The sequence below is a fragment of the Sander vitreus genome, chromosome 2, assembly GCF_031162955.1.
Source record: "Sander vitreus isolate 19-12246 chromosome 2, sanVit1, whole genome shotgun sequence".
Taxonomy (NCBI): Eukaryota; Metazoa; Chordata; class Actinopteri; order Perciformes; family Percidae; genus Sander; species Sander vitreus.
This window is the reverse complement of record NC_135856.1, coordinates 24,302,104-24,329,673: the sequence shown is the minus strand read 5'-3', so window position 1 is coordinate 24,329,673 and position 27,570 is coordinate 24,302,104. Positions and strand designations below refer to the sequence as shown.

The 27,570-nt window shown below is 40.9% G+C and overlaps 1 protein-coding gene across 1 annotated transcript; it reads left to right on the top strand.

Moving 5' to 3' along the window:
- The first annotated feature begins 676 nt into the window (after positions 1–676).
- tbc1d9 (TBC1 domain family, member 9 (with GRAM domain)) lies at positions 677–27,481 on the top strand. The gene is made up of 21 exons (XM_078262304.1): positions 677–1,407; positions 9,807–9,917; positions 11,590–11,708; positions 12,334–12,562; positions 13,103–13,364; positions 14,331–14,538; positions 14,868–15,074; positions 15,213–15,377; positions 15,871–16,021; positions 18,336–18,550; positions 18,648–18,765; positions 18,871–19,156; positions 20,191–20,320; positions 20,593–20,691; positions 20,989–21,057; positions 21,498–21,738; positions 21,941–22,006; positions 22,382–22,462; positions 25,189–25,257; positions 25,628–25,731; positions 25,832–27,481. The coding sequence occupies exons 1-21, from the start codon at positions 1,287–1,289 to the stop codon at positions 26,648–26,650; spliced, it is 3,870 nt and encodes a 1,289-aa protein (XP_078118430.1). The 5' UTR covers positions 677–1,286; the 3' UTR covers positions 26,651–27,481.
- Positions 27,482–27,570: the final 89 nt, after the last annotated feature.

Here is a 27,570-nt window from a genome sequence, read left to right as displayed (position 1 = left end):
CCTAATTGTTCATATTATCACTTCCTTAGTATATTAAAACAATGAGATAAATAGGTCTACTTTTTTGAATGAATTTCTGAATTTTTTTTATGGGTGTTATGCAAGGCTGTTGTTCAAGTGTCCCAGCCGGCCGATGTGGCAATAACTTTGTATTAATTTGTCTGGTAATATGTACCAGTACAATTTCTAACTGAAATAGTAAAAGCTGTAAAATGATTTAACATGTTGTATGTATGTAGAGTGGTGTTATAGGTTAGCAGGTTAATCTGGCACTGGTGTTTTTCAAAATACTTAATGGAAACAAAGCAGAAGGAATGTTTATGTTGCGTGATTCACATCTCTAGTTTCCAACTGCCATGTTTATAGACTATAGTAGCCCACAACTCCATAAGGTGAGTGGCATAGCCTAAGTGGAAAGAGGGCAGATCTTTGATTACTGCTTGTCTATAAGTAAACAAATCCACACTGTGAACAATATATAGGGTATATATACATATTATATTTTGGTTGGCAGCAAAAACTAACACAAAAGTCGAGATGAATGTTCGAATAAAAGATGTGTAGTCTATAACCTGAATTTAATGTTTTAACTAATTCATTCATTATTTCCTCACGTGCCTCCACCTCCCGCACGCTGACGTCGCACGGTGGCCAGTCCGCCTCGCTTTAATTTGCGTGCGGCAGCGGCAGCTGTACAGCAGAGAGAAGGAGGCGGAGAAGAAGACTGCTGTCGGGTGTACTGTTGAAGTGTCGTCTTTCTGCTTCACAACACGGACAGGTATCGCAGCGCAGGAGAGCACATAGACTGCTAACTGTTCATTTTGACCGACTATCACGAGGCTTTCGCTGCTAATCAACGAACCTCGACACTGACGGGATCGCACCTGCCACGAAGCGTATGGACAACAAAGCCTGATCCAGCACCGCGCTGTGCGGCAACAAACCGAGCCAGGCTACCTGCGAAACCTCAAAGATATTAATTTCTTTAAGATCCTGTGCTGCACACAATAGGCTGGTGCTGCATGAGAAGGTTTGTGTGCATGAAATTTGGTGTTGGACTTCCATATTGAAGGCCGATACGACCCGTGCCCGGCTGGTTTAATTATAGCAACACTTCTCGTAATTTCTGCACGGACAGCCAACGGTGGAAGATTTTTGAAGGATCGAGAAGGAGAATATCAGGCCTACATCGGTGTTTTAATAACTTAATAGCCTTACCCTGCTGGTTTGATAGTCGCCGTCAGCAGCCTTCTGTGTTCAATGTTCCCTTGAAAAACAGGAGAATTATGTGGGTCAGTCCCGAAGATGTGTTACTGGCGGGCGCATTATGGATCACCGAGAGAGCAAATCCATATTTCATCCTCCAGAAACGGAAGGGCCACGGGGATGGAGGCGGAGGTCTGGCGGGTGAGTCCTATTATTAAACTGTCATGGCTCATCAGTAAAAACACGTTTTATTTAAATTCAGAGGTTATTGATGATGACATTGAGTGACAGTATGTAGGCCTACTGTAGTTCTCTGTAGTCAGTGACTTGGTCTCCGGGCGATGTAAATGGCTGCCCACTGCGCCCTTGAGGGATGGGATAAATGCAGAGAATTCATTTCGCTACATGTATGTGACAATAAAATACCTTTTTACCTTAGTACAATATGTCAGATGGAGTGTGTTGACGTTTGACATGGGAAACGCATGGACAGGATAATGTGAGGAGGATCATATGACCAATCAGCTGTCATGGGTGGCCTTTGTGTATGTTGGCAAAGAGGAGCTGCGTACTTTTCTTTACTGATTAATTTATTCACACTATCAGCCTGCTTTAGTCTAATGAAGGATACACCTTTGACCAAGTATCAAGGGACAAGGTCCAGCACATCTACTCTCAGATCATATAAAACCTACTCCAGAAATTAGGTCACACTATCTTGTTAAGTGGCAGACTATCCCTTCCTGCAAGAAAAATTAAATTTCAACAATGCAAACAATAGTTCTTGTGCTGCTGCTAATAGCTGTGGAGCCTGCCTTAACAGTGAATCTATTTGTCTGTTTGCTTGTTCATGCTGAATCATTCCCCTTCTTCCTTCTCTCACTCCTCCTCTCTTGCTTATTCTATCCAAAATGGGTCAAGAAGCAGCAGGAGCATTAGGAGGAGGGAGACAGGTTATGGAGATGACAGTTGGAGGTTTACAGTTAACAGCCCACTGTCCTGTTTTCTCTCTGAATTTTGAAATTTGGTTCACTCTTTAACCTGAATCCGTCTGGTTGCAGTTCTTCACAAAGTGTGGCACTTCCTCATATTTAATAGAAGAGATGCTGTTTAACATCTTTGAGATAATCATACATATTTGGGTATGTGAAAACCTTAATAGATGACATTGTTTGGGTCCTGATTTTGACATTTATATCTAAGACAGCCATAGATAACTTGGGCTGCAAAAATGAGCTGCTGGGCCCCTATAAACCGCCCAATGCTCCCCCTATGTAATTTACTACAATGAACTGAGATTGCCCCATATATGCTCTGTGGTAATTTGTTTGAACAAAAAATGTATATATTGGTTTAAATTATGAAGGTTGTAACGCTACATTTTGGCCCAATGCTTTAAGATCAGGAGATAAAGCAGGACCAACTTCAAGGACCATATGATGTCAGGTGATATTTCCATATTCCAAAACAAACTTACAATAAATTAAGTTATCACAAACCAATTGCCACACAGTGAACCTGATGGTCCCAGCGAAGTTCCCCCCCTTGCCCAGCTGGTAATGAAGTACATTAATGTTAACATGTGCAGCCAAATATCATCATAATTTATAGCAATGGAAATTATGAATATTTTAAAGGCCTTTTCTTTTGTGTTTTTTTATTCAAACCTGAAGTGAAAATGATGGCTCTGTCACTGATTAATCAGTGTTGATCAGCTCAGTTTCTGTTCCCTGCTGAGATTTTCTCACTCTGTCAGTGTCACTGCTCATGAGCCTCAACACCAGTTACTATGATAAGAGTAAAATCTCTGCCACTGAGGACTGACTCAGGACTGGGCGATGTAGATAAAATCTATAGTGAGTTTTACGCACAAAAGGTTAGATTTAAGTTAGTTAATAAGATACATTACAAATAAAGGTACTTCATCATATTGATGCAAAAACCTTTTGAATAAACTATTAGTAGAAAGCAATGGTGGCCAAAACTACCTACAGATATTTAAGGGATAGCATGCATGCAGGGGTTTGAACAGTATGGCAAATTCTTGTCTCGAGGTATACATTGTCATATTTACCAACCATAGTCAAACTAATAAAGGCTTAAAGTAAGTATTACGTTTTGACATATTTGACCTTCTTTAATGAGCACTCATTCATTCAACTTCTATATTAGCCTTTAAGCTTTTGGGTGTTAAAGGGGAAACTCCAATAGTTTTACTATTTGAGGGTTCCAAATGCTCCTTTAACGACGATTCCTTTTATAAGGTTAGTTCAGATAAATGAGAACTGGAGTTAACATAAAACTGATGTAGTGTTGAAGGACATTTGGCGACCCAAAATTCTTAGATCCTCTCTTTAACTTGTCAGACTCAGATTGTTTGGGGAACATGGATGTGCAATCAGATACCCATCCATTTTTTTTTTTTGTCTCCATGTTTAAAACCCAAAAGATCCTTCACCCTTACAAGAGTTAATTATTTCTCATTTTTCTCTGGAGGAACTGCATACATTCGGCAACTGTCCATCTCTGCTTATGCAGCTACTGTACTGATGTTTCACAATGTTGCCACTCTGGTAAATTATGTTTGAAAATCAGAGAGCAGCGGTTTGGTGGAGCAAAGCAAATATACATTTGCCTCTTTTCACCAAACCTCATCGGCCCTATGCCAGCTCTGACATCGGAACTCAAGCCCTGTTAAGTTAAACGGAACAGCAGATTTATGCCTGGATCTGTGCAATGCTGCGTCCTGGTGCAGCTGATTGGTTTACTCTCTCCCTGGAAGAAGTGCTTGTGGGCAGTGCCAGTGTGTCTGGGCGCCAAGCGCCAACTGGCACACAGTACAAGTCAGCAAGCTCAGCATTTACATAACATAACAATGACATCATCCTCTAGCACCACTTAGCACACTTTGTGTTGCCAAAACAAGAACTCACCAGAGCCTGAGAAAAGGAGGCTGCTAGTCTTTTCTTTGTTTTATTAATATTAATGGTGTTCGTTCCATTATGCTTTCAGAGAGTAATTGTCAGTTGTGATTTCAAGGTAACCTGTGGGAGATTTGGAACAGTAGTAATGCAATGGAGTGATGTTTTTACTATAGGTGAGTAGGTCCCAGTTTTGTTTATTCTCGTGTGCAGGCAACACAATACACATTATACTACTCCACTGATGAACTGGTGGCAGTGATGCACCAATAAATGCAACAGTGCCACAGCAAAAGTACAACATCGAAAGCTAGCAAACATGAATGTAAACAATGCAGGTGTGAAACTTTAAGAAAAGTCATCTTTCCAGATGTTTTATGTAGAAGGAAATGCATTCAACACATTTCTTAGACCAGGATACACACAAGAATGTGAACATCTGTGACTTAGTTTGTTTACAATAAAACTCCACAGGGAACGATTTAAAAAACAAAAACAATTTGACCTAACAAAGCTGGTCTACACTAACTGCTCAGTTTAATGTCATTTGCAGGATGACGCACACAACCTGATAAACTACCAGCTTTTAACTTGCATTCTTATCTAATAACCGAGTTTGCAGACACAGTGTTTTGTGGGACAGTGCAGAGCTGGAGGGACATTGAAAAGGACTTCTTGCATCCAAGTGTTCTTTGTTGTCTATATGTGGCCATGACCATTATTAGTCAGTATGTTCTGCGAGGAAGCAATGAGAATAAGACGGAACAAAACCTGCATTCATCAGACTGTAAATAACTTCAGAATCAGGCCATGGTGTCAGTTGTTATGTAACTTGACAATTAAAGCATAACATTTTTACAATAATTTGAGTCATTGTATAACACGATCTTGCTGGTAATAATTACTGTATGTTTGACTGGAGGTGTGTGATGTCAGTATGGACAACAGACAGATACTGACCCGTCCTTTTGTTGGTCATATGGTTACTTTGAACTTTAGGATTTGTTTGATGTTGATATAGATCTAGATGTAGAAAAGGTGGAGAGGCTATTCAATACATATCATTGCATATTTGGAGGCAATGAGACTTTCATGTGATGATGATGATGATGATTCTTCAGGCTTGTCTCTGGTTTCTGTTATCTGAAGCAGTATTGATTTTAAGTCTGAGGCAGATTGTGTTCCCTTTGTGTGCTCAATGCAAACATCCTAACCCAGAAACCATTCCCCCCCCTTCCATCATTCCATAGACAGATCATACAACCATCACAGGTTTGTGTTGTCTTTGTTTTGTGCACCCACTCATATAGCGTGTAGAAGGAAATTATATCTGTAAGGCAGATGTGTGAGATGGAACAAACGGTCACATGGACTTGGATGTGTAATGAGTTAATGCTGCAGAGGCATGTGATGTTTGTGGTTCCGGTTGTAAATAAACAACAACTGACGTACAATTCACACTGGTTAAGAAACCACTGTCTTTCTGTCTGTTTTGGTTTCACTTATATCAGTCTTACTGGAGGAGTGACGGGGTGGCTGTGAAGTGGTATCAAACCTTCAGTGGTCTCCTTTTTTGTGCGTAACGACCAGATTTCCGGCGTTAAACCTCAACTCGCATGTCGTAGGCTGAACCATTCATTGCATGCTGTACAGCAAAGTCCAAATTAGCTGCTTTTCATGAATTTTTAACCACAAGATTACAGTAGATACTCACATTTGCTGTATCTCTTTGGAATTGTTGTTTAAGTATTTTGAGAGTAGGGTTGCAACGGTATGATAACCGTCTCAGAAAATTATATAGTATACGGTAATTATTATCATTTCATAATGTTAAGAAAAATAATAATGACCCTGAAAGGATCAGCACAATGTTCAGGGCCATACAATTTGTTCATTGTACAGTATACAGCCTACAATGCACTGTATTACAGTATACAATACTAAAAGGGACAAATATCAAAGGAGTAAACATGTGATCAGTGTGCTTCTTCTTGTCTTTGGCCTGGGTCAGGCCAGAGCACTTCGTCGACATCACAAGCAATATTGTCCCTCCTGAGACAACGGGGGAAGAAGCCTCTTGTGTGCCATATCTAGCCCTGACACCTCGCATATGCACTCGTCCTCTCACATTGTTTCTTCTATCTATTCTCAGACTTTCTCCTTCCCACCTTCAACAACTTGTTTGCTCTCTGAATTGGCTTATATTGGTTGTCACATCATTTGAAACAAGTGAAATCAATTTTGAGTGGTTGTGTTCAATCAATGACATGTGTTCTCTATTTGTATTTGGTTGTTGCCACTTGTGTTTACCAGTATGGATGACATATGCATTAGAGTGCAGAATGTGTTTAGAGTTTTGCTGAAAAGTCTAAGTGAGATCTGCAAATTGTGTTTTACCATGTGAAATGGTTTAAGGTACTGGACAATTCGCTAAATGAGTTCAGGCAACTGATAACTGTGTTCAGCCAGTGGGTTTTAGTGTTTTAGCAATTGAGAAAAACTGTAAAAGCTTTCTGAGGTCAACGTGTGAGTAATTGTTGAACTTGAACCTTTTGATTATATGACTGTTTGTTTTCCCCGTGATCCTCTTTTGTCAAAGAGAGAGTTGTCTTCACACTCACAACCGTTGTTTGTTTCTCACAAAGGGACTAAACCAAAGTGTAAGACTGAATAAGCTCATTAGTTTCAGTGTCAGACTCCACTTTAGCTGATTGACTTCTTCAGCCCTGGGGGAAACGCTTAAGTGGTTACAAATACAAGTGGAAAAACTACTTTTGTGTATGCGTAGTAGTTCTAATGACAGTGCTCAAAACATGACATTTGGCATGACATTCACCATCTAGTTCATCAGTTTAAGATACGCCATGGTCTACCAGGTATTTATTGAAGCCCAAGTTGCTTTATTGGTGCTTTTCTTGAATGTTCATCGGGACAAAATGGTGAGAGGGACTGATGAGGACTTATAATGTAAGATATGTGGAGGAAGGCAGAGAAGAATGGACATGAGGAGGATAGAAGGGAGACAATTAGAGGAAGGTTTGTAAGGTCTTTGAATGATAGAGGGTCAGTGAGTCTTAACCATGCAGATGTAATTCTTTTATTATTAAGACTTGTTTTGTTTCTGAAAAAACATTTCAGCTTTGTCGCTTGTCTTCTCTCTCCCTCTCTCCCCTTCCTCCCACTCATCCTCACTCTGTGTGACTCATACTGTGTTTGGCCTGACGAGCTGCTGAACAAAAATAACCTGTCTCTTATGGCAATTGAACGCATACCTACTCCTGAACCAAGAAGAATATTCACAGCTACCAACAGCTCGGGAAATGGTATCACAATGGCAAATTAGCCAACTGCAGGTTTCTAAATTTCAAGTCAATGTGTAAATCATCTGCAAATAGAAGTGTCAGTAAGTCATTAATAAAGGGTTCTTACAATAGTCCAAGTCTGATGATGTAACTGTTAATAAGTTGCTAAAGGTATCCTGTGAAGTTTTTCTTGTTTACATTCAGTGTTTCTCACCAAAAAGCATTGTCTGAATCCTTGAAGTGTGTAGAATGCATTTTCTTCCTCCCATAGTGTGTGTGTGTGTGTGTGTGTGTGTGCGTGTGTGTCACCTGCATTGTTTACATTTGTCACTGTGTCCCAAATCTATACTACATACCAATCGCCATAGTATACTGGTTGGGAGTTAGAAAACAAAAACATCGACATACTTAAACACTTTCAATTAACAGGATTACGTGCAATGGCGCTTCTAAAGGGGGGGGGGGGGGGGGGGGCAGTGCCCCTGTAATATAAAGCTTGGGGCCCTCCTAACTGTCTCTGTCTGTCTTTAAGATGCTGTTTTTTACAGAGGCCGAGTTTCCTTCTTTACATATTATATGCTTTGCTCTCTCGTATATATGGACATAGAAAAGAGAGACAATGAAGAAATTTGACTCTGAAATCTAGAAACTAAAGATAATTAAGTGTTGAATTCCATGCACACTGTAAACAGTAATGTAACAGAGTGATATTTATCAGTTATTTCCCCCAGGCAAACTATAAGGTCAAAAACCATTGGGGTGTCCTCTCCCTGTTGTCACATGAATGTACAGTAGCCTACAACACTAGATAGTTATTGGTTCAGTGAACTAAGTCTATAATTTGGGAGGATTGTACAATTAGGATATGTTCTTAAAATTGTACAATCCTCCCAAATTATATTGCCAGTTTACTGGACAACACATTGTGTGCTAAGAATGCCAAATACAATGCACATGGAAGCGGAACAAACATGATCCTTTATTGTTAAAGAATACAAAAAAAAATAAAAAATAAAATAATTCAAGGTGCATTGGTCCACTATAGAAATGCATGTACAGCACTTTATATATTACCCTTAGTAACAGACTTGCATGTACAGCACTTTATATATTACCCTTAGTAACAGACTTCATTTAAAACACATTTGAAATTGTATCAGCCTTTTCTAATTATTTTAACAACTGTCATAATATATTCATCAAACTTCTAACAACAAAATGAACAGCAGTCTTCATACAGAAATATAACAGGAACAATGTCACATGAATAATTTATTTTAAAAAAATGTTCACAACTTTAAATAACAGTAGTTAACTGAACAGCAATATGCCCCTGTTGTATTTTAATGCAGGCTGATAAAAATAAGGTAACGCCACTGCTGAGTGAACAGAAAAGGCAGCAGGATTAATAAATCCTGGCTGTTGTGGTAACTTGGGTGCCTCTGCTTTTATGAAACCAAGTCAAGGCTAAATTGAGCCAGGATAACTGATAAATCCCAGCTTAATCCCTTATCTTGGTTTTGTGAAATAGCCCTCTGAAGTGTTTCATAGTAAGTATTTGTTTCTCAGTCTTTTAATAACAGTATTTTGTTCATGTCCTGTGGTCCTGTAATAAGGTCTAGGAATTTTGGACCGGGATACATGATAACCATATGTCAGATTGCAGGGACCCAGGTTTCATTCAGCCCAAAATGATTTGTTCTGGGGGGATGGGTCAATCCTAAACGGAAGAGATAAGCACACAACAAGCTGGGTCCAGCTTTGATTATTTTTTGGGGCTTTTTTTTTCCTTTTTTTTTTATCAGATAGTGACAGTGGATAGACGGGAAAGGTGGGAGAGAGATGGGGGGGGGGGATGACACGCAGCAAAGGGCTATAGGTCAGACTCGAATCCTGGCCACTGCAAAAGACTCAGCCTACATGGGGCGCACGCTCTTATTGGGTGAGCTAGAGGTTGCCCCAAGACAAGTTATTTTAAGGGGATGGAAGAATAAGGGGTGTCATCAATCCAAGAGTGGGCTTGTGAGATGGCTAGGGTGGCGGTGTTAATGTCATATAAACGGTTTGCCAGATTGGATGTCTATAATAAAAAAAAATGGAAAGTGCCTGAGCTTTCTGGAGGGCTCCTAAGAAGCTTTGTGATGGGGAGAGACGTGTTTGATGGGCTTATGGTGTTGTCATTTATACACGTTTATTTGGTTTATGGCTTATCTATTTTTGATGAATGGTCTTTTATCTACGTCAGATTCTTGATTTTTGTCTGGGTGGGTGGTGAAGAAGAAGGGGGGGGGAATCATGTTGCGAGTTGTATTTTTTTATATGTTTAAAGAAGGAAATTGTTAATCACAAAAAGTAACAGTATTTTGGGCTCTAACAGGTTTGCTGGTTGGGACCCTGGACGTCGTCTTGGACTCCAGTGCTCGGATGGCCCCATACAGGATCCTTTACCAGACTCCTGACTCTTTAGTTTACTGGATCATTGCTCATGGTATGTGCACTTTCACTCTTTAGCTCGAACACATGTATTAGAAGGAAAGCAAGCCACTATCTCAAGTCTCATTTGAGAATTCAGTTTGTTGATTTACACCACTTCAGGTGCTTTTTTTTTTTTTTTTCCTGCACATTTTAGTTATACAGGTATGTTTCTCCAGTATAGACCCCTCTGTGTTTTCACCCCCTGCACATCCCTCCCCCAGCCATCACACAACACATAATGCTCCAACATCCTGCCTTTTCACATGCTAGCTGCTGAATGCCAAGCATTACATCATGCCCCGGTGGTTTTGAAGGGCAGGATTACAGGATCGGGTGCAGGAATCGATGCTCAAATATGAGTGGATGTTTTTTTTTTTTCTGCTAATTACTGGATGAGGTTTCATTATAATTTCATGTCATCTGCTGGTGTCTCACAACAATGTAATCTGCATATTCTGTGTATGCAAAGATTTACTTATCTCCAGTGAGAGACGGTGTGTAGCAGTAAATCATGCAAAGTAGCAGCCACACTCCAGACTGATTAGTTTCATTTTTACTGTCTTTGAATATGAAATTATCTCAGCTATATTTTCAGAAAAGCTTTGATACTTCCAACACAAAACCAGGGCAGCAACTAAGTTATTTTCATTATCAATTAGTTTGCTGATTAGTTTCTTAATTAATCAAATGTAAGTGGAAAAATAGCAATTTCCTGTCGTAAGTTGACACACTCAAACTGCTTATTTTCTCTGACCAACAGTCCAAAACCTGAAAGGTATTTACTATCAGAAAAGACAACGGAAATCAACAAATTATCACATTTGAGATGCTTGAACCAACTCCGCTGTGCTTAATGTGCATATATGTGGGCGTTCAGAGGCAAAAAAATGCAACCCACACATTGTGGGAATGCATAATAACAAATCAGGATGGTGCTTTATAAGATTATGATGTTAGGATGAAACTGCTGTAATTAGCTGTAGTTTCAAATTTAATGAAGATGGGACACTGTTGAGACACTGGCAAAGATGACTTTGTTTGGGTATATTTGCAACCATGTATTTAATTCAGCTGTTCCTTACTTAATGTGTATATGAAATACTATTTGTGCTCCCTATCTGAAACGGAGGCCTACAGAAGACTAGCCTGACTTTGAAATGGCAATGGCTCCCCACCTCCCCTCCCTCTCAGTTCTTAAATCCTCCGCCCAGGGATAGGAGAGTGGAGCAGTCTGGCAGACGTTGCTAATTTAGTGAATGTGCACTCACTGAAGGGCTGTTTGCAGCAGTGCTGAGGGATAATGGTCCACAGTGGCAGCCATTACTGCAAACTGTTTCTCGTGCAGCCAAAAAACATCAGTTTTGACCTCACCGATAACAGTAACAAAATGGTAATTATAGTGTTACTGTGGACATGTATGATATGCATTTTATTTTACTCTTGGCTCTAGAAATTTGACTTGCGCTGATGATTTTGCCATCATTAGCCCATCCTCCAGTTATCTACCTCCAGGATCTCCCACCTAACTGTTTAAGAATACAATAGTAATTTCCCGTAAATTCATGTGTGGCCCAGTACTAGATCATGACTATAATGCCAGTTAATTCTGGAACATTACACCATCATGTTCCTCCTGTGAACAGAGTGGCTGAGTGCACTGACCCTCCCTCTTCACTCCTCTGCAGGAACCTCCCGCAAAGAGATCACCGAGCACTGGGAGTGGCTGGAACATAACCTGCTGCAGACTCTCTCCATCTTTGAGAATGAGAATGACATTACCACCTTTGTCAAAGGAAAAGTCCAGGTAACTGCTGTTCCATAAAACATGTAGTTTGATGTTTGGACTTTAAATTCAAAGGTGTCCTCCGTGAAATAGTGAGGTGATTGTTGTTCATTATAGATGGAAGTGACGGACATTGTGTTTTTGTTTTTGTCACACATTCAGTGTAGAGCATTTACAGGTGGTCAAAAAAAAAAAATGTATAGGGCCATCTGGATAGCTTACCTGGTAGATCATGCACCACATTTACAAAGGCTCAGTCCTTGTCGCAGTGGCTGCGGGTTCAACTCTGACCTGTGGCCCTTTGCTGCCTGTCATTCCCCCTCTCTCTCTGCTTCAGTCTCAGGTGTGCCTCAACATTCTCCAGCCAGTTTATGAGACTGTGGTGCTGTCTTTTTTGATTTTGAAGAGAATCAGAGAAAGAAGTGTAGAGATGGCCACTTGTCAAGATGGGCAGCAAAACAAAATGTTTCATATATAAGTACAAACAGGGACGGATAACCGTAGTAGCCCATGCTCTATGCATACAACAATGTGGAATTGTAAATTTGAAAACCTCAGTCATAGACAGCTGCTGCTCCTCACTTTAAAATCCATGTTTCATGTCCCATCTCATTTAGTCTGTCTGTCTCTGTCCATCTCGCCTCAGGGCATCATTGCGGAGTACAACAAGAACCACGACGTCAAAGAGGATGATGACACGGACAAGTTCAAGGAGGCCAGCACCAAGTTTCGTAAACTGTTTGGTATGCCGGAGGAGGAAAAGCTGGTCAACTATTACTCCTGCAGCTTCTGGAAGGGCAAGGTGCCACGACAGGGATGGCTCTACCTCAGCATCAACCACCTCTGCTTCTACTCCTACTTACTAGGAAAAGAAGGTTGGATATAGACCCAACTTTACTTTGTCAATGTCTTTTAAGCAAAATGGGTGGGGTGGCTTGGAGTCACAAAATATACAATAGCTTGTCTTCGTCTGACTTACACAAATATTATTCCAATCTTCCTTAACTATCTCGTTGACCATTTATTGTGATATGAACTGTCAAATCATTTTTGGAGTTTCGATTTGGAATTTGTAGTCTTTGAATATTTAACTACATCAACTACCCTCCACATGTTTTATTTCTCCATTAAAAGAATCTCTGACCTGGAGATATCTGAAGAAATTTCTTTTTTTCAAGGCTATATTATATATTTGAGACTCCAAACTATTATCACAAGTTATATGGCAGTAAGTTGATACACACCAACATCTTAACCACATATCAAACATAATTTTAGTATGCTTGCATGCTTCTCAAGGTGAACCATCATGTAAGTCTCACACCATATCCTGAGAGCTACCTTAGTCTGTTGTTTGTTTTATCGTGTCCATATATACTGATGTCTCTACCATCATTTCTTTTTGTAATTGTCAGCCAAACTGGTGGTGCGTTGGGCAGATATCACCCAGCTGGAGAAAAGCGCCACCCTTTTGCTGCCCGACGCGATCAAGGTGAGCACCCGCATGAACGAGCACGTCTTCTCTGTGTTCCTCAACATCAACGAGACCTTTAAGCTGGCGGAGCAGCTGGCCAACATCGCCATGCGTCAGCTTCTGGACAACAAAGGCTTCGAGCAGGACCGCTCGCTGCCCAAGCTCAAGAAGAAGTCACCCAAGAAGGTGTCAGCACTAAAGAGGTGAGAAAGATCTGATGCGGAGCGGGAAATGCTTGTGCTCATTAATAATTAATGCCATTTAAGCCTGTTTATGACATGCAGTTGATTGAACATGTGGTTGGCAGAGCAGTTGGTTACCCAGACACTTAACAGCCGAGGATGAAAGTCTAAAATGGTGTTGCTAGTTTAGGTTTCACAGTTTAACTGCAAAAGCAAGACATGCATGTGTTGCAAACCATCACCCCTCCTCCCCTCCCCTCTCCATGCCCACAAATACACAGACAATCTGTAGCTGCTAAGGACTACTGTCACAAACTGAAACAACTCAGCATAGGCCCATATGGGCACTATGTGCAATGCCTTTTTTATATTGTATGTGTGTTGTTTTTTTAAATTTTTTTTTTTTTTATGTACTGCACTGATTGCCACCAATGTAAAGCACTCTGCATAGTTCCGTATGTGCAAAGCATTTTTTTTTTAATTGTTTTTTTTTTTTTTCTTTTTATTTACTACTGCTGCTGCACTGATTGCCACCAATGTAATTTCATTATGTCCATACAATGACAATAAAGTATCTTGAATCTTGTTGGGGAAATAAATGTGTGTTATTGAACTCTAGTAATTGGCCTCTGCAAGCCCTAAAGAATGGCCTCAAGATCCAATTTTTGCTCAATCAAAACATTTTACATAAGCATGACTTGGTTATACTGCAGTCTGGGGTTATATGATTGTTGCATAACACTTCACTGCATCTGCACAGACACTTCATTGTCTGTGTCCAAATTGTGTAACTTTAGGAAATGAAACTATCCACTCGACTATAAATTTAACTGGGTATACTTTACAAGTATTATTTGTGTAGAAGTATCTTTGGTGTATCACCTTTTTTTTGCCTTGCATAACTATGATTATATCAAACCAAGCTGTTAATTTACATTATATATTTACAAAAATGTGTCATCTAACATGATATTTTCCATCCTATAGGGATTTGGATGCAAGAGCGAAGAGTGAGCGTTACCGGGCGCTCTTCCGTCTGCCCAAAGATGAAAAACTGGACGGACACACAGACTGCACCCTGTGGACCCCCTTTAACAAGATGCACATCCTGGGACAGATGTTTGTTTCCACCAACTACATCTGCTTCACCAGCAAGGAGGAGACGCTGTGCAGCCTCATTATCCCGCTACGAGAGGCGAGTTGTTTGTCTCCATCTGGTTGCTTTTGCCAATAAAAAATTACAACACTGTAACTGGAAACTGTATCTATCTAAACAGCAGTCATGAGCATAAGCTGAAGTTAACCGCTAACATGTGAATGTGTCTGATAATGTCTGGTAGAGGGTTGGTACTGTAAATAAAAGTACACAAAGTTAATACTATTTTTCCATTTAACGCTAGTCATTTACTAAATTGCGTTACACCTTTGAAATGTACGGGATGTCTCAGCAGGTAAAGGTGTAAATCAGTTGCTAGGAAACTTTGTGTTAACTGAGATTATATTTGTTCCCCGTCGTTCCTCCAGGTGACCATCGTGGAGAAGGCAGACAGCTCCAACGTGCTGCCCAGCCCGCTCTCCATCAGTACCAAGAATCGTATGACATTCCTGTTTGCTAACCTGAAGGACCGAGACTTCCTGGTCCAGAGGATTTCTGACTTTCTGCAGCAGACCAGCTCCAAGATCCACATAGAGAGGGAGTTTACCAGCAGCCTAAACAGCTCAGATGACGAGGTAAAACAAATTGTTTTGTTTCTTACGTAAATACCTAGTTTACTTAGAGTAAATAGAAAATCCATAAAATACTGTAAATAATTGTGGTGTGTCCATTTCAAAGCTCCAAAGCTTGAATCTGATGGCTGTCCCCTCCAGGTTTCCTCCCAGCATGGATCCCTGCTCTCCAGCAGCCCACAGCACAGTTTGAGCTCAGAAGGCGAGCGTACGTTCAACCTGAATGACAGCAGAGTGCCAACAGCCACACAAGCCCTCATGACCATGTACCGCCGCCGCTCACCTGAGGAGTTTAATCCCAAACTGGTGAGTTAAATGCACCTTTTGTCAAGTACAATTAAAAGCATTTAATCTTGTCGAGCATGGTACGGCACATAGTTGAACCTAGTTTAATAATACTTTGATCCATTCTGCTTCTGTTAAAAGCTATTTATATGTAGTCTTGGATTCTAAGCTAATACATTTGTCATTTCTTTGCTTTCTTTTTCATAATAGCCATTTTCACATCATTACACTACATGGATATTAAAGCTGCATGGAGGATTGCTGCTAACTGCCACCTAGCTGGATTATTTTTCCTGCAATGTATAAATAAAGCCAGACCTGTTTTTAAGCTCAATGCAATGGGACTGTGACCCTGCATTATAGAATGTTACAGTATTTGCTTTGTGGATTGTGCAAGAAATCAATCTAACCACTGGTGTGGAATAGTTAAAGCAGAAATCTGACAGAAAAAAGATTGCGGTAATTGCACTTGAGCTGCTGCATCTCCATGAAATACTTTTCCGTCTTTGCTAAGGCGAAGGAGTTCCTAAAGGAGCAGGCGTGGAAGAACCACTTTGCCGAGTACGGCCAGGGAGTGTGTATGTACCGCACTGAGAAGACGAAGGAGCTGGTCCTCAAGGGCATTCCTGAGAGCATGAGAGGAGAGCTCTGGCTGCTTTTCTCTGGTGAGCAAATGTTCAGGGAGGCCTGAAATGCTGTAAACACACACTGTGCATATGGAACTGTCTTACACTGCACCTAATGAGACCACGCCCGGCATACTACGTGCTCACACTTGATCATAACATCACATGATACATATTTTGCGCGGGTGTAGTTGATCCACAGACACCCTGTTGACAAATGCACAATGTAAGAACAAGATAAAACATGGAATAGCCAGTGTAGGACCTGAATACTACTGCCACAACAAAAGGTGTTGCAGCCTGTATAAACACATGGTAAAGATTAATTTAACTATTAATTTAATTATTTATGACACAATGTTCATAACCATTCAGATTATTCAAGACTGAAATTGTTTTTCAAACATTCAGTGCCAGCTCTAGCCTAGGCGGTACCTGAGGCAAGATTTGGATAAGAGCTAAATAATTTACTTAAAATGAGAAATGCTTTTCCACTTTTTAGCCACTCAACTGAAAACTGATTGTTTCTTTTGAAAGATTTTTAGAGTTGACAGTATTTCACAAGAAAAAGCGAAAAATTAGCAATATATTTGCAATATGTTTTAATACTGAATATCAAATATATTCGAATGTACAGCGCGTATAAGCACAAAAGAATACACTTGGGGGCTACGACTAAAAACGTGTTTTCCGATTTTATTGTCTGCTGACTATAAACACTTTAAATTGGTTGATTTTAAAATGTTGTATTCAGTTTGTATCGGGTTACATTTTTGTGTACAATAATACCACTACTGTGTATATACTCAGAGGAAGGTAACCTGGTCATGCACTGACACATGAAAAGAGAATTCAATAATAATCCTGCTGACACGAAATAAGTTATGTTTTTCATTATTTGGAGTAAATGGGCTTGAAGTAAAAAAAAAAAAAAAAAATCTCACTTGATTTTTGTAAAACCACTCATACACAAGCATATGCTATTTTCCATGAGTACTTGAACACAACATTTAAAACTTTACCACAAAACATGGTGCTGCTAAATGAAAGCTTTCCATTACCTGCAGTCTCTACAGAGGACCTGTAGCTAGTGACTATCCACACCACACTTCCCTGTGTATAGGCACAGTCATGCAGCAGCTTATGGATCACTTGGCCGTCGTCATAGCTGCATAGTGTTCATCTTAGTCACCCTTACTACCTGCACCAAGAAAACTATTTACCCTGCTTATTTAAAACATTCAGCGGTTGACTGGATTAGTGTCTGTTCTTTAAAAAAAAAAAAAAAAAAGGGTGTAAAAACCAGTTTGGAGAGATTAATAGGCACATTGAGGTATGTGGATAACTGTGCTGAGGAGAACATGGAGATTAAAAAATAAATAAATAAATAAATAGATTTTCTCCCATGTTTCACTGGAAAGTTATTGACTTAACTAAAGTCAAGTACAGTTAACCAGCGCAACAGGTCTCTAAGGCATGTAATTACCAGTACCACTGGTGTTACAGTGCACGTTTACTTAATTTTCCCTCAGCCATTTAGCATTTACATAATTTACAAATTTTTTTACTCATTAAAATTCCAACTTTATGGTTCCAATGCTCTCTTAAAATCAGAGGATGCTTGGTTTAATACAAAGATATCAAAATAAGACAACCTTGATGTGACAATAAGGATTGTAAAGTTGTGTTTTGACAGAGCTAATGGAGTCTATTTCTTCTTGTAGTTGGCTGCTGACAATAGGCAGGGTGCAAGAGTGTGATGTGCACATTGATAAGTAACCGAAATATGTAACTGAAACTGTGATAAAAATCAGTTTATGGTTTGGTGTTTACCATGATTGGTTATGTAGTTTACTGTAGAAGCAGAGATCTCCTTCTATGCTTATTGTGTTTATAAAGAATAGTTACCTCAGTTGTTTCCATTTGTTTTCTGGTGAAATGTCTTCATAAATGTTTTCTCACCAGCACAATCCTTTCTTTATCCATTAATGTATGATGTGTTATTGTTTTTTACTTGTGCAAATGCAGTTACAGACTAAGGGTTTGACATAAAGAAGACATCTGTGAATGAATTAAAAAATGAAGAAAAAATGTACTTTAACAAGTGACAACATGGGTACTTTTAGTGAAATTACAACTCCTTTGCATTCTTCGATTGCAAATCTTCAAAGTTACTGCAAATCTTTGTGTGCTTCGCTGCTGTGGCACTTACATTTCCCCTTGCCTGATCTTATCTTATAGGATTTAACTATTTAATGACAGCTTTGCATGTAATCAACCCCATCACAAAGACTGTTACCATAGCTCTTGTGGTTATCTTTGAGGACGTTTGACCTTATGTGTTTTTTCATAGGGACAGTCAACGAGATGGCCACCCATCCTGGATACTACGAAGACCTGGTGGAGAAGTCGATGGGCAAATACAACCTGGCAACAGAGGAGATAGAGAGGGACCTGCACCGCTCTCTCCCTGAGCACCCGGCCTTTCAGAATGAGATGGGCATCGCTGCCCTCCGCAGGGTCCTTACAGCCTACGCATTCAGAAACCCCAACATTGGATACTGTCAGGTACACGCACTCCCCTCGATTTTGACATGAACTGCCAGAAACCTTGGAGGCCTTGACAATACTTGAAATTCTCCTCTCTTCTCCCTCGACACCAAAGGCTATGAATATTGTGACCTCTGTGTTGCTGCTCTACGCCAAAGAAGAGGAGGCTTTTTGGCTGCTTGTGGCGCTCTGTGAGAGGATGCTGCCTGACTACTACAACACTAGGGTTGTAGGTCAGTATGTGCATGTGCTTCTGTATTTTAGGGTGTTTGATTTGACAGTTTTCTATTGTTATTAGTTTTCTATGTTATTTGTTTAACATCCTATTTCTTCCCCAGGGGCCCTAGTGGATCAGGGGGTGTTTGAGGAGCTCGCCCGTGAGTACATTCCTCAGTTGTACGACTGCATGCAGGACCTCGGGGTCATCTCGACTATCTCGCTCTCCTGGTTCCTCACCCTCTTCCTGTCGGTCATGCCGTTCGAGAGCGCCGTGGTGGTGGTGGACTGCTTCTTCTACGACGGCATCAAGGTCATCTTTCAGCTGGCGCTCTCCGTGCTGCACGCCAACATCCACCAGCTGCTGGGCTGCAAGGATGACGGCGAGGCCATGACCGTACTGGGCAGGTAAGGAGAGGCAAAAGAGACAATACTATATCCTTAATTCTTCACTCTTCCCTCCTCTAAAATCAGTGGTGGAATGTAACAAAGTACATTTACTCAAGTACCGTACTTAAGTACAAATTTGAGGTACTTTACTCAAGTCTTTTCTTTTCACGCCACTTTATACTTCTAGAGAAATATTGTACTTTTTACTCCACTACATTAATCTGACAGCTTTAGTTACTTTACAAATTAAGGTTTTTGCACACATAACGCATGTAGTTTATAAAATATGTTTTATTATAAGTTAAACTACCCATCAATATAACGGCCTACAAGTCCAGCTGAAATGATTAGATGATTACACTTTAGTTGATTGAAAGAACTGTTTTGATCATTTCCAGTTTCTAAAATGTGAGGATTTGTCTGCATTGAGTTAAAGGTATAGTAAGTAAGTGTCCAATACACTTTTTTGTCAATTTCAGGTAATGTCTCCTCAGGTCACCTAGCTTTCTACTTTATATGTGCTGGTGTTAATACACAGCCCTGGCTGTGTAAATAGAAAACAAACCAACAGAAAGAAAGTAGTGCACGAACCACAAAACACTATTATAGCCAATCGGCAACCGGCGGCAACAGTTGATGGTGGTGGGGGGAGGCAACATGTGAATGTGCCAGTCGGCCAGTAGTTATCTGTCCATGAATCTGGGGGGCGGAGCCTCTGAAGGGGGTGTTTTTGTTTGGCAGGTGAGTTCAAATATCAACAATCTTTGCGCAGCATCGCTTACTGCACCTTTTTAAAAGTTACTGTTAATACTTTAAGTATATTTTCCTGATGATACTTATATACTTTTGCTTAAGTAAAAATTTCAGTGCAGGACTTTAACTTTTAACAGGGTATTTTTTTTACAGCGTGGTATTAGTACTTTTTCTTACGTAAAGGATCTGGATACTTTTTCCACCACTGTCTAAAATCCTAAAAACTATTTTAACAGACATTTTTATCCCACAAGCCTGAAAGATCTTTTGATAATTTTGGTAAATCACTTGTTTTGTAGATACTTGGACAGTGTGACCAATAAGGACAGCACCCTCCCCCCCATCCCCCACCTGCACTCCTTACTGACAGACAATGGAGAACCGCATCCAGAGGTCGACATCTTCAAACTGGTCCGCAGCTCCTACGAGGTATTCAACCTGGATGATGATGAGCGGGTGTAAACCGGTGTCCTCCTCTGTGTTTGCTCTCGATGTGCATTTTCTTTCTAAAGGGAGCTGTAATGTTACAGCTTTCAATAAAACACTGTTCAAATGATTTAAACTTAAATTTAGAATAACTTTAACAGGATCTCACTGAAAAGCCCAGCTGTTTCCTCACAATCACGCAACTGTCTCCAGCCGCACTTCTTCCAGCTGAATTGACACTATATATCTCTCCGATTGTCCTCCTTTTGTGTCAGAAATTTGGTTCAATCCGTGCAGATGTGATTGAACAGATGCGTTTCAAACAGAGACTGAGAGTCATCCAAACCATTGAAGATACAACTAAACGCAACGTGGTAAGGACCCACTGACTTACCCTTATTAACACTGGAATTAGACACGTGCTTGTGAAAGTGGACAAGTACACTCTGTTTTAACTATAATGTTCTTACTCAACCCTGTCCTGCAGTTAGCACAACAGTAATCAGGCAACATGGAACAATTTAAAAAGTCTCCTCAAATTTAGATTTGATCTTTGAAACCCAATAAACGACATTCTTCTCATTATAAGATCCTGTGCTCTCTTTTCACGCTTGACATTATTCTCTTTCTTCTATTATTACTTAATGTAATTGTATCATAATATATTTCAGGTCAGGACTATTGTAACAGAGACTGCCTTCAGTATTGACGAGCTGGAGGAGCTCTATGTGCTCTTCAAGGTGAGTTACAGCTTTGTGTACCTCCAGCTCCCACTTACTGTTTTGCCACCATGCTAAAGGTTCTCTGCAGAGAAAATGAATGATAGCCTGGGAATCTTGACATTATTGCTCCAACTATCTTACTCCTCTAGCATAAGCTTTTTTTGGTCTGTATATAAACACATGCTGAAGATTAATTTTCCACTTTATTAATGACCGTGTTCATAATGATTTAGATTCAAGAGTGAATGTGTTTTCCAAACATACTGTCAAAGTATGCGTTGTATTTCTCAAACATGACAGAATGCAACTATGCCTATGGTTATTGTTTATTAGCCACATTTATCTATAATTAGCCTCTTCAAACTCAGCAAAACATACAGTTGTTTTTTCTTCCATTTAAATTATATTGACTTGCATATTATATTTTACAGTTCTGCCCCCTCTTTTCCTCTCTTCAGGCGGAGCACCTGACCAGCTGTTACTGGGGCGGCAGCAGCAACCCCACAGAGCGCCACGACCCCAGCCTGCCCTACCTGGAGCAGTACCGCATCGACATGGAGCAGTTCAAAGGCCTGTTCAACCTGCTGTTCCCCTGGGCCAACGGAGCCCACTCAGACCCCCTGGCTTTGCGCCTCTTCCGTCTCCTTGACCAAAACGGAGATGCCCTCATCAATTTTCGGGAGTTCATCAGTGGCCTGGGTAAGTAGAGTGAGGTTGTGCGTAGGTCCTTGTAAATATTCTTTGAAAGTAATGGTTTGTAACATAGCGGCTCAGTTGTCAAATTGATGCTTCACGCTGTCATGATTCTTAGGTAAGGTTATAATTGCATCCAAGGTGGGGATTCACATCTGGAAGCAGTTCAGATGTGTCCGATCTCTAAAGCTTGTTGGTGTGTTTTTAGGTGTCCTGTGTCACGGTGACCTCACTGAGAAGCTGAAGCTCCTCTACAAGATGCATGTCATACCTGGTGAGTGTGCGTGCATGCAGTTCAGTGTTATCGGAAGTCTTTAGGACACAGCGGAAAATATTTCATTTTTTAGTGAAGCAGGATTATTAGCTGTACAGAAAAGAGGTGGCTCAGTGGAAAATGTTGAACTCTTTGTCTCACTTCACTGGGCAAATCTCTTTCATACCGTTACTTTTGTCAGCATGCTTTAATGAGATAACTGACCGGAAAGAGAACTTTTTAAAGTACTCACTGTATTTTAAAATTCAGTCGTCAACTTAATGAATACTTGGGTGGCTTTATGTTTCTAATTTGAAAATTTGGGATAAAAACTAAACGTATTACAAAAAAGGTTGACAGAATGTTTTCACAAGCCAATTTAAATTTTCCTCCCAGAAAACACTCCGGAAGAGCCTGACTCTGCCTTTGAGGCCACTCAGTATTTCTTTGAAGACATCACTCCAGGAACGTCCATCGGTAAGAACCTAAGATCAACTTTGTGCTCAAATTTGTGTTGCTTTGATTACATCCTTACCTATAAGCACATTATGCATGTGCACAAGGATTTAATATAACCATATATCAATATAACATGTCCCCACACCATACTGGGGGCCCACTTTTTCCCAACCCCCTTCCTGCCATGGTGACATTTCTTAACCACCTTACCCCGACCACAACACCACCCTCCAACATTATAAACTCAAGATAAAATAAAAAAATCTGAGATTACAGATGAATTATGAAATGACGTCACACATTCTCTAGATGGAATATTAAACAATATAAGTATATGTATAAACAATATAAGTATATGTACACAGTATGTATTACATTAAATTAAATAAAGAAAAAGTAAAATAAATAAATAAATACAAATAATAAAATAAAAAAAATAAAGAGCAAAGAGCATTACAGCAGAGAGAGAACAGTGGCATGAAGAGCCAGGGGTGGAGAGTCAGGTCAGAGGGGAAAAAGCTGTTCATGTGACGTGAGGTTTTGCTACTGATGGACCTCAGCCTCCTGCCAGAGGGGAGTGTCTCAAAGAGTTTGTGTCCGGGGTGGGAGGGATCGGCCACAATCCTACCAGCACGCTTCAGAGTCCTGGTGGCGTATAGGTCCTGGAGCGGCGGCAGATTGCAGCCAATCACCTTCTCTGCAGACAGAATGACACGCTGCAGTCTGCCCTTGTCCTTGGCAGTGGCAGCAGCGTACCAGATGGTGATGGAGGATGTGAGGATGGACTCAATGATGGCTGCGTAGAAGTGCACCATCATTGTCTTTGGCAGGTTGAATTTCTTCAGCTGCCGCAGGAAGCACATCCTCTGTTGTGCTTTCTTGACGAGGGAACTCCACCTTTTTAAGGAGGGCATTGGTGGGGGGGCCCAGGACCCTGTTGAGGTGGGGGAGGTGGAGGTGATGCACAGTGGCTGTAGCTGTAGGGAGGGGATGGTGTCAGGACTGTCCTTTTTTGTCTTTCAAATCGACCGTAGAACTCGTTCAGGTCGTTGGCTAGGTGTCGGTCATTGAAGGAGGAGTGGGGGGTTTTAGGCTTATAGCTGATGATCCGCCTAAGTCCTTTCCAGACAGTCGCAGAGTCGTTAGCTGAGAACTGGCGTTGGAGCTTCTCAGAGTACCGTCGTTTAGTCTCCTTCACTGCCTTGCTAAACTTGTACTTTGACTCTTTAAATCTGTCTTTGTCCCCACTCCTGAACGCCTCTTCCTTAGTCAGCCTTAACCTTCTGAGTTTGGCTGTGAACCAGGGTTTGTCATTGTTGTAACTCACCCTGGTGTTTGATGGAACACAGCAGTCCTCACAGAAGCTGATGTATGACGTCACAGCCTCTGTGTACTCATCCAGACTGTTGGTAGCAGTCCTGAACACATCCCAGTCAGTAGAATCCAAACACGACTGGAGATCCTCCACAGCCTCACTGGTCCACTTCCTTGATGTCCTCACTACAGGTTTGCAGAGCTTTAGTTTCTGCCTGTAGGTGGGGATCAGGTGAACCATGACGTGGTCAGAGTGTCCAAGTGCAGCACGGGGGACGGTGTGATAAGCATCCCTGACTGTGGTGTAACAGTGATCCAGAATGTTCTCCTCTCTGGTCAGGCATTTAATATGCTGTCTATATTTAGGGAGTTCATGAGTGAGGCTCCCTTTATTAAAGTCACCAAGGACAATAACTAGGGAGTCCGGGTTGGTCCGCTCCACGCACAGTATCTGGACAGCGAGCATGCGCTGTGCGTCCTGCACGTTGGCCTGCGGTGAGATGTAAACACCGACCAGAATGAATGACGCAAACTGGTGAGCACACCTTTGACCAGAATGTCCAAAATTTCCAGTGAAGGGAGAAGAAAAGTGGGAAATAAGTCCGACGGTGGTGTTCCCCTGAAGTTCACGAGCTCTTCACTGGTGAATGAGATACGGGTACCATCGCAAGAAGCCAAGTTAAAACAAAAAGCAAAACAGAGCGCACCAACACACAATGTCACCCTTCTGCGGCGCCATCTTTACATCTGATGCATAGCAAAGATCCAGTACATACACGTATCGAACAATTCAAAAAGCAAGTAAAAAAGGGTGAGAAATTATTAGCAGAAGAGCTTCCCCCCCCCCGAGTCATTTGTTGTGCCGTTATTCCTGACGATGTTGCTAGTTATAAGATAAAGGACTTGAGATTCATGATATTTGCATGAGTGGAATCTGTTTTTGTGGTTATTATGGGAATGTCTTGATTTGCTGTGGAAAGTGTCGTTGTATTAACCTTGAAACCGCAGACATCGCATGCCGGCATTGTGCACACTGACAGTGACGGGCACGAAAACAAATGTATTCACAAGTTAAATTTTGCTGGCACACTCCCGCAGCTGTATCCTGAGTTGAATACGCAGAAGGGAGAGAAACTGCCTCAAACACCTTTTGCTGATAGGAAAGCTGATGTTTGGACAACTAAACTTTCAGAAGTCACTGATGTTATACTGTTCCACTACACCCTTTGTCCTGGGTGTAGAGAAGTAGAGGCAGTATGTAGCTTGGAAGCAAGAAAATACAGTATATGTTTGATGTAATATGCTTGTCTTCAAAATATAGAGGATGCTGCTAAAAGATGGGCGCTAAAAGTTCAGTCTAGCTATTGGAATTTAATAATCCTACTATTCTTCAATTGAAGAAAGGTTAATGTTTGATCTTTTCTCTTCAGGTCACGACTCAAAGTGCAGAAGTGAGAGGGATGATGGCTTTGTCAGAGTTACATTTAAGACTGAAAGAGGTAAGCAGCATAGAGCAAAAGTAATATAAAAGCCTGAATGTATAGATCTAATACGACGCACTACAAAGTCCCATTTATCTAAAATGAGCATTTAGTCTCATTCAAATAACAACCTTTTAGTCTCAATTAGCAGCCAATAAAAACTCTTATATTCACACACAATGTTATTGGGTCAACATATGGGTGATTTTAAAAATAATAAATAAAAATAAATCTATCTATCTATCAGCAACACAAATTAGGTTCAGCTCTGCACATATCGTAGTCTTTAATCGCAATACAGAAACAAGCAGATATTAATAGCACCCACATGCTTTTAAAAAACAAAATATAGTAAGAGTTAATAACACATTATTTGTACATCTTACAGTGAAGAAACTCAACACTCCTGAATATCGCCATTACCTGAAACTGTGGAACCAGGAGACAAAATCTAAACTAGAAAACACAAAAGACCTCCCCAAGCTGAATCAGGTAAGACTCTCTGTATCTGTTGTCATACACAGTATGTGCATAAGAAGCTAAGTAGTAGGGTGGGCTATAACTGACCCCTGAACTGTGTTATTTCCTCCAGAGTCAGTTTATTGAGCTTTGCAAGACGCTCTACAGCATGTTCAGTGAAGATGTTGCAGAACAGGAGCTCTATCACGCCACAGCGACAGTCACCAGTCTGCTGCTAGAAATGGGAGAGGTGGGAAAGCTCTTCTCCTCCTCTGGCAGGAAGGACCACAACATGGAGGGTGAATCGGGGCCGGGGCCGGGCATGTGCACGAGAGACGCCACAGATCCCAAAAGCAGCCCGGAGGCCGTGCTGGATGGCATGTTCCAGCAGCGGGGCCAGGGGGACGGCTTTGCCCTTACAGGTTTGGAGAACAAGCCCAGCCCCTGTGAGGAGGAGAAGGGGGACGAAGGGAGCGAGCAACTGCCGTCTATGCAAGACATCAGGCTGGAGGACTCGTCTCCCAAAGACACAGGCACTTCATCTGCCATGCTTATCTCGGATGATGAAACCAAAGATGACACTTCAATGTCGTCTTACTCGGTGCTCAGCGCTGGCTCCCACGAGCTGGACGAGAAGCTGCAGTGCGAGGACATTGCAGACGACACTGTGCTGGTTCGCAGCGACGACGGCTCCAGTGGTGAGAGAAGTAACCGGCCTCATGGCGGCGGCGGACCCCACGACAGAGGGCTGCCTCACAGCACGAGCATTGATAAAGACTGGACCATCACGTTTGAGCAGTTCCTGGCCTCTGTGCTCACCGAGCAGGCCCTGGTGCATTATTTTGAGAAGCCAGTGGAGGTCGCGGCTTGTATAACTAACGCCAAGAATGTGCAGACAGTCGGCCGCCCCCTGCTGTCAACAAGTGACTATGAGATCTCGCTTTCTGGCTGAGATTTCACACACACAGACTTTTTAAAAAGGGAAACATGATTATCAGTCGTCAGTCTCTGAGTTTTAGAGGACAATGAAGGTGGGTGTATGTGTATGATAGTTGAATGAATGTGACCAAAAACTGCTCTTAGCGATGTATTTTACCAGATGTGAAAGACTTTTATTATAACAATCACTAGATTCTGTCCTGCTAAGAGGGAACAGGACACTAATATTAAGGTTTGCTCAGATGAAATCAGTGTGTACATGTAGTAGCCGTACTTTATAAACCTTATGCATAGGTATTAATATTGTAATCTCTAGTACTCTTAAGCTATGTAGATGTCCATGATACAGTACACTGGGATATTGATAGTCTACGTACGATCACCTAACGTTATATCTGGGTCAAACTATCGCTTCCTTACTTTACGATTCCATTTGCAAATATTTTTTAGTTTCTCTTGGAATGACAATACGGACAAATGCAAAACAAAGCTGTGAAAATTCAATGATTAAGTGAATTTTCATGCATTAGTGCATAATGTGTCACTTTGGCTGTTGATTGAAACTATTTTTCTCACACACACACACACACACACACACACACACACAACCTCCTGAACATTCACTCCCCAGGATAATGTTTATTTATTGGTAATCGCAAACAACTTTTGTTTTTACTCAAAAGAAAAAAGCACTCACACCTGATGATTTAAGGAATTCATGTGTCCTAAGAAATGATTACACTAAAAAAGGTGTTGAATGAGAAACCTGCACTTCCTTTATGTTTACAACATAATGTGGTCCACTAATATATTATGGGCTTTTATATTTAAAAAAAAAAAACAACTATTTTAACCTTTTTGCTCTGTACATTTTTACGTTGCTGTATTCAACTTGTTTTTATGTGAATATTTTTTTATTTTAAATGTCCAGGT

Coding starts and splice junctions, on each gene's coding strand:
- tbc1d9 (XM_078262304.1), top strand. CDS start 1,287: ATGTGGGTCAGTCCCGAAGATGTGTTACTGGCGGGCGCATTATGGATC. Junction 20,692..20,988: donor ATACAACTAAACGCAACGTG/GTAAGGACCCAC, acceptor AATATATTTCAG/GTCAGGACTATTGTAACAGA. Junction 22,007..22,381: donor CAAGATGCATGTCATACCTG/GTGAGTGTGCGT, acceptor TTTTCCTCCCAG/AAAACACTCCGGAAGAGCCT.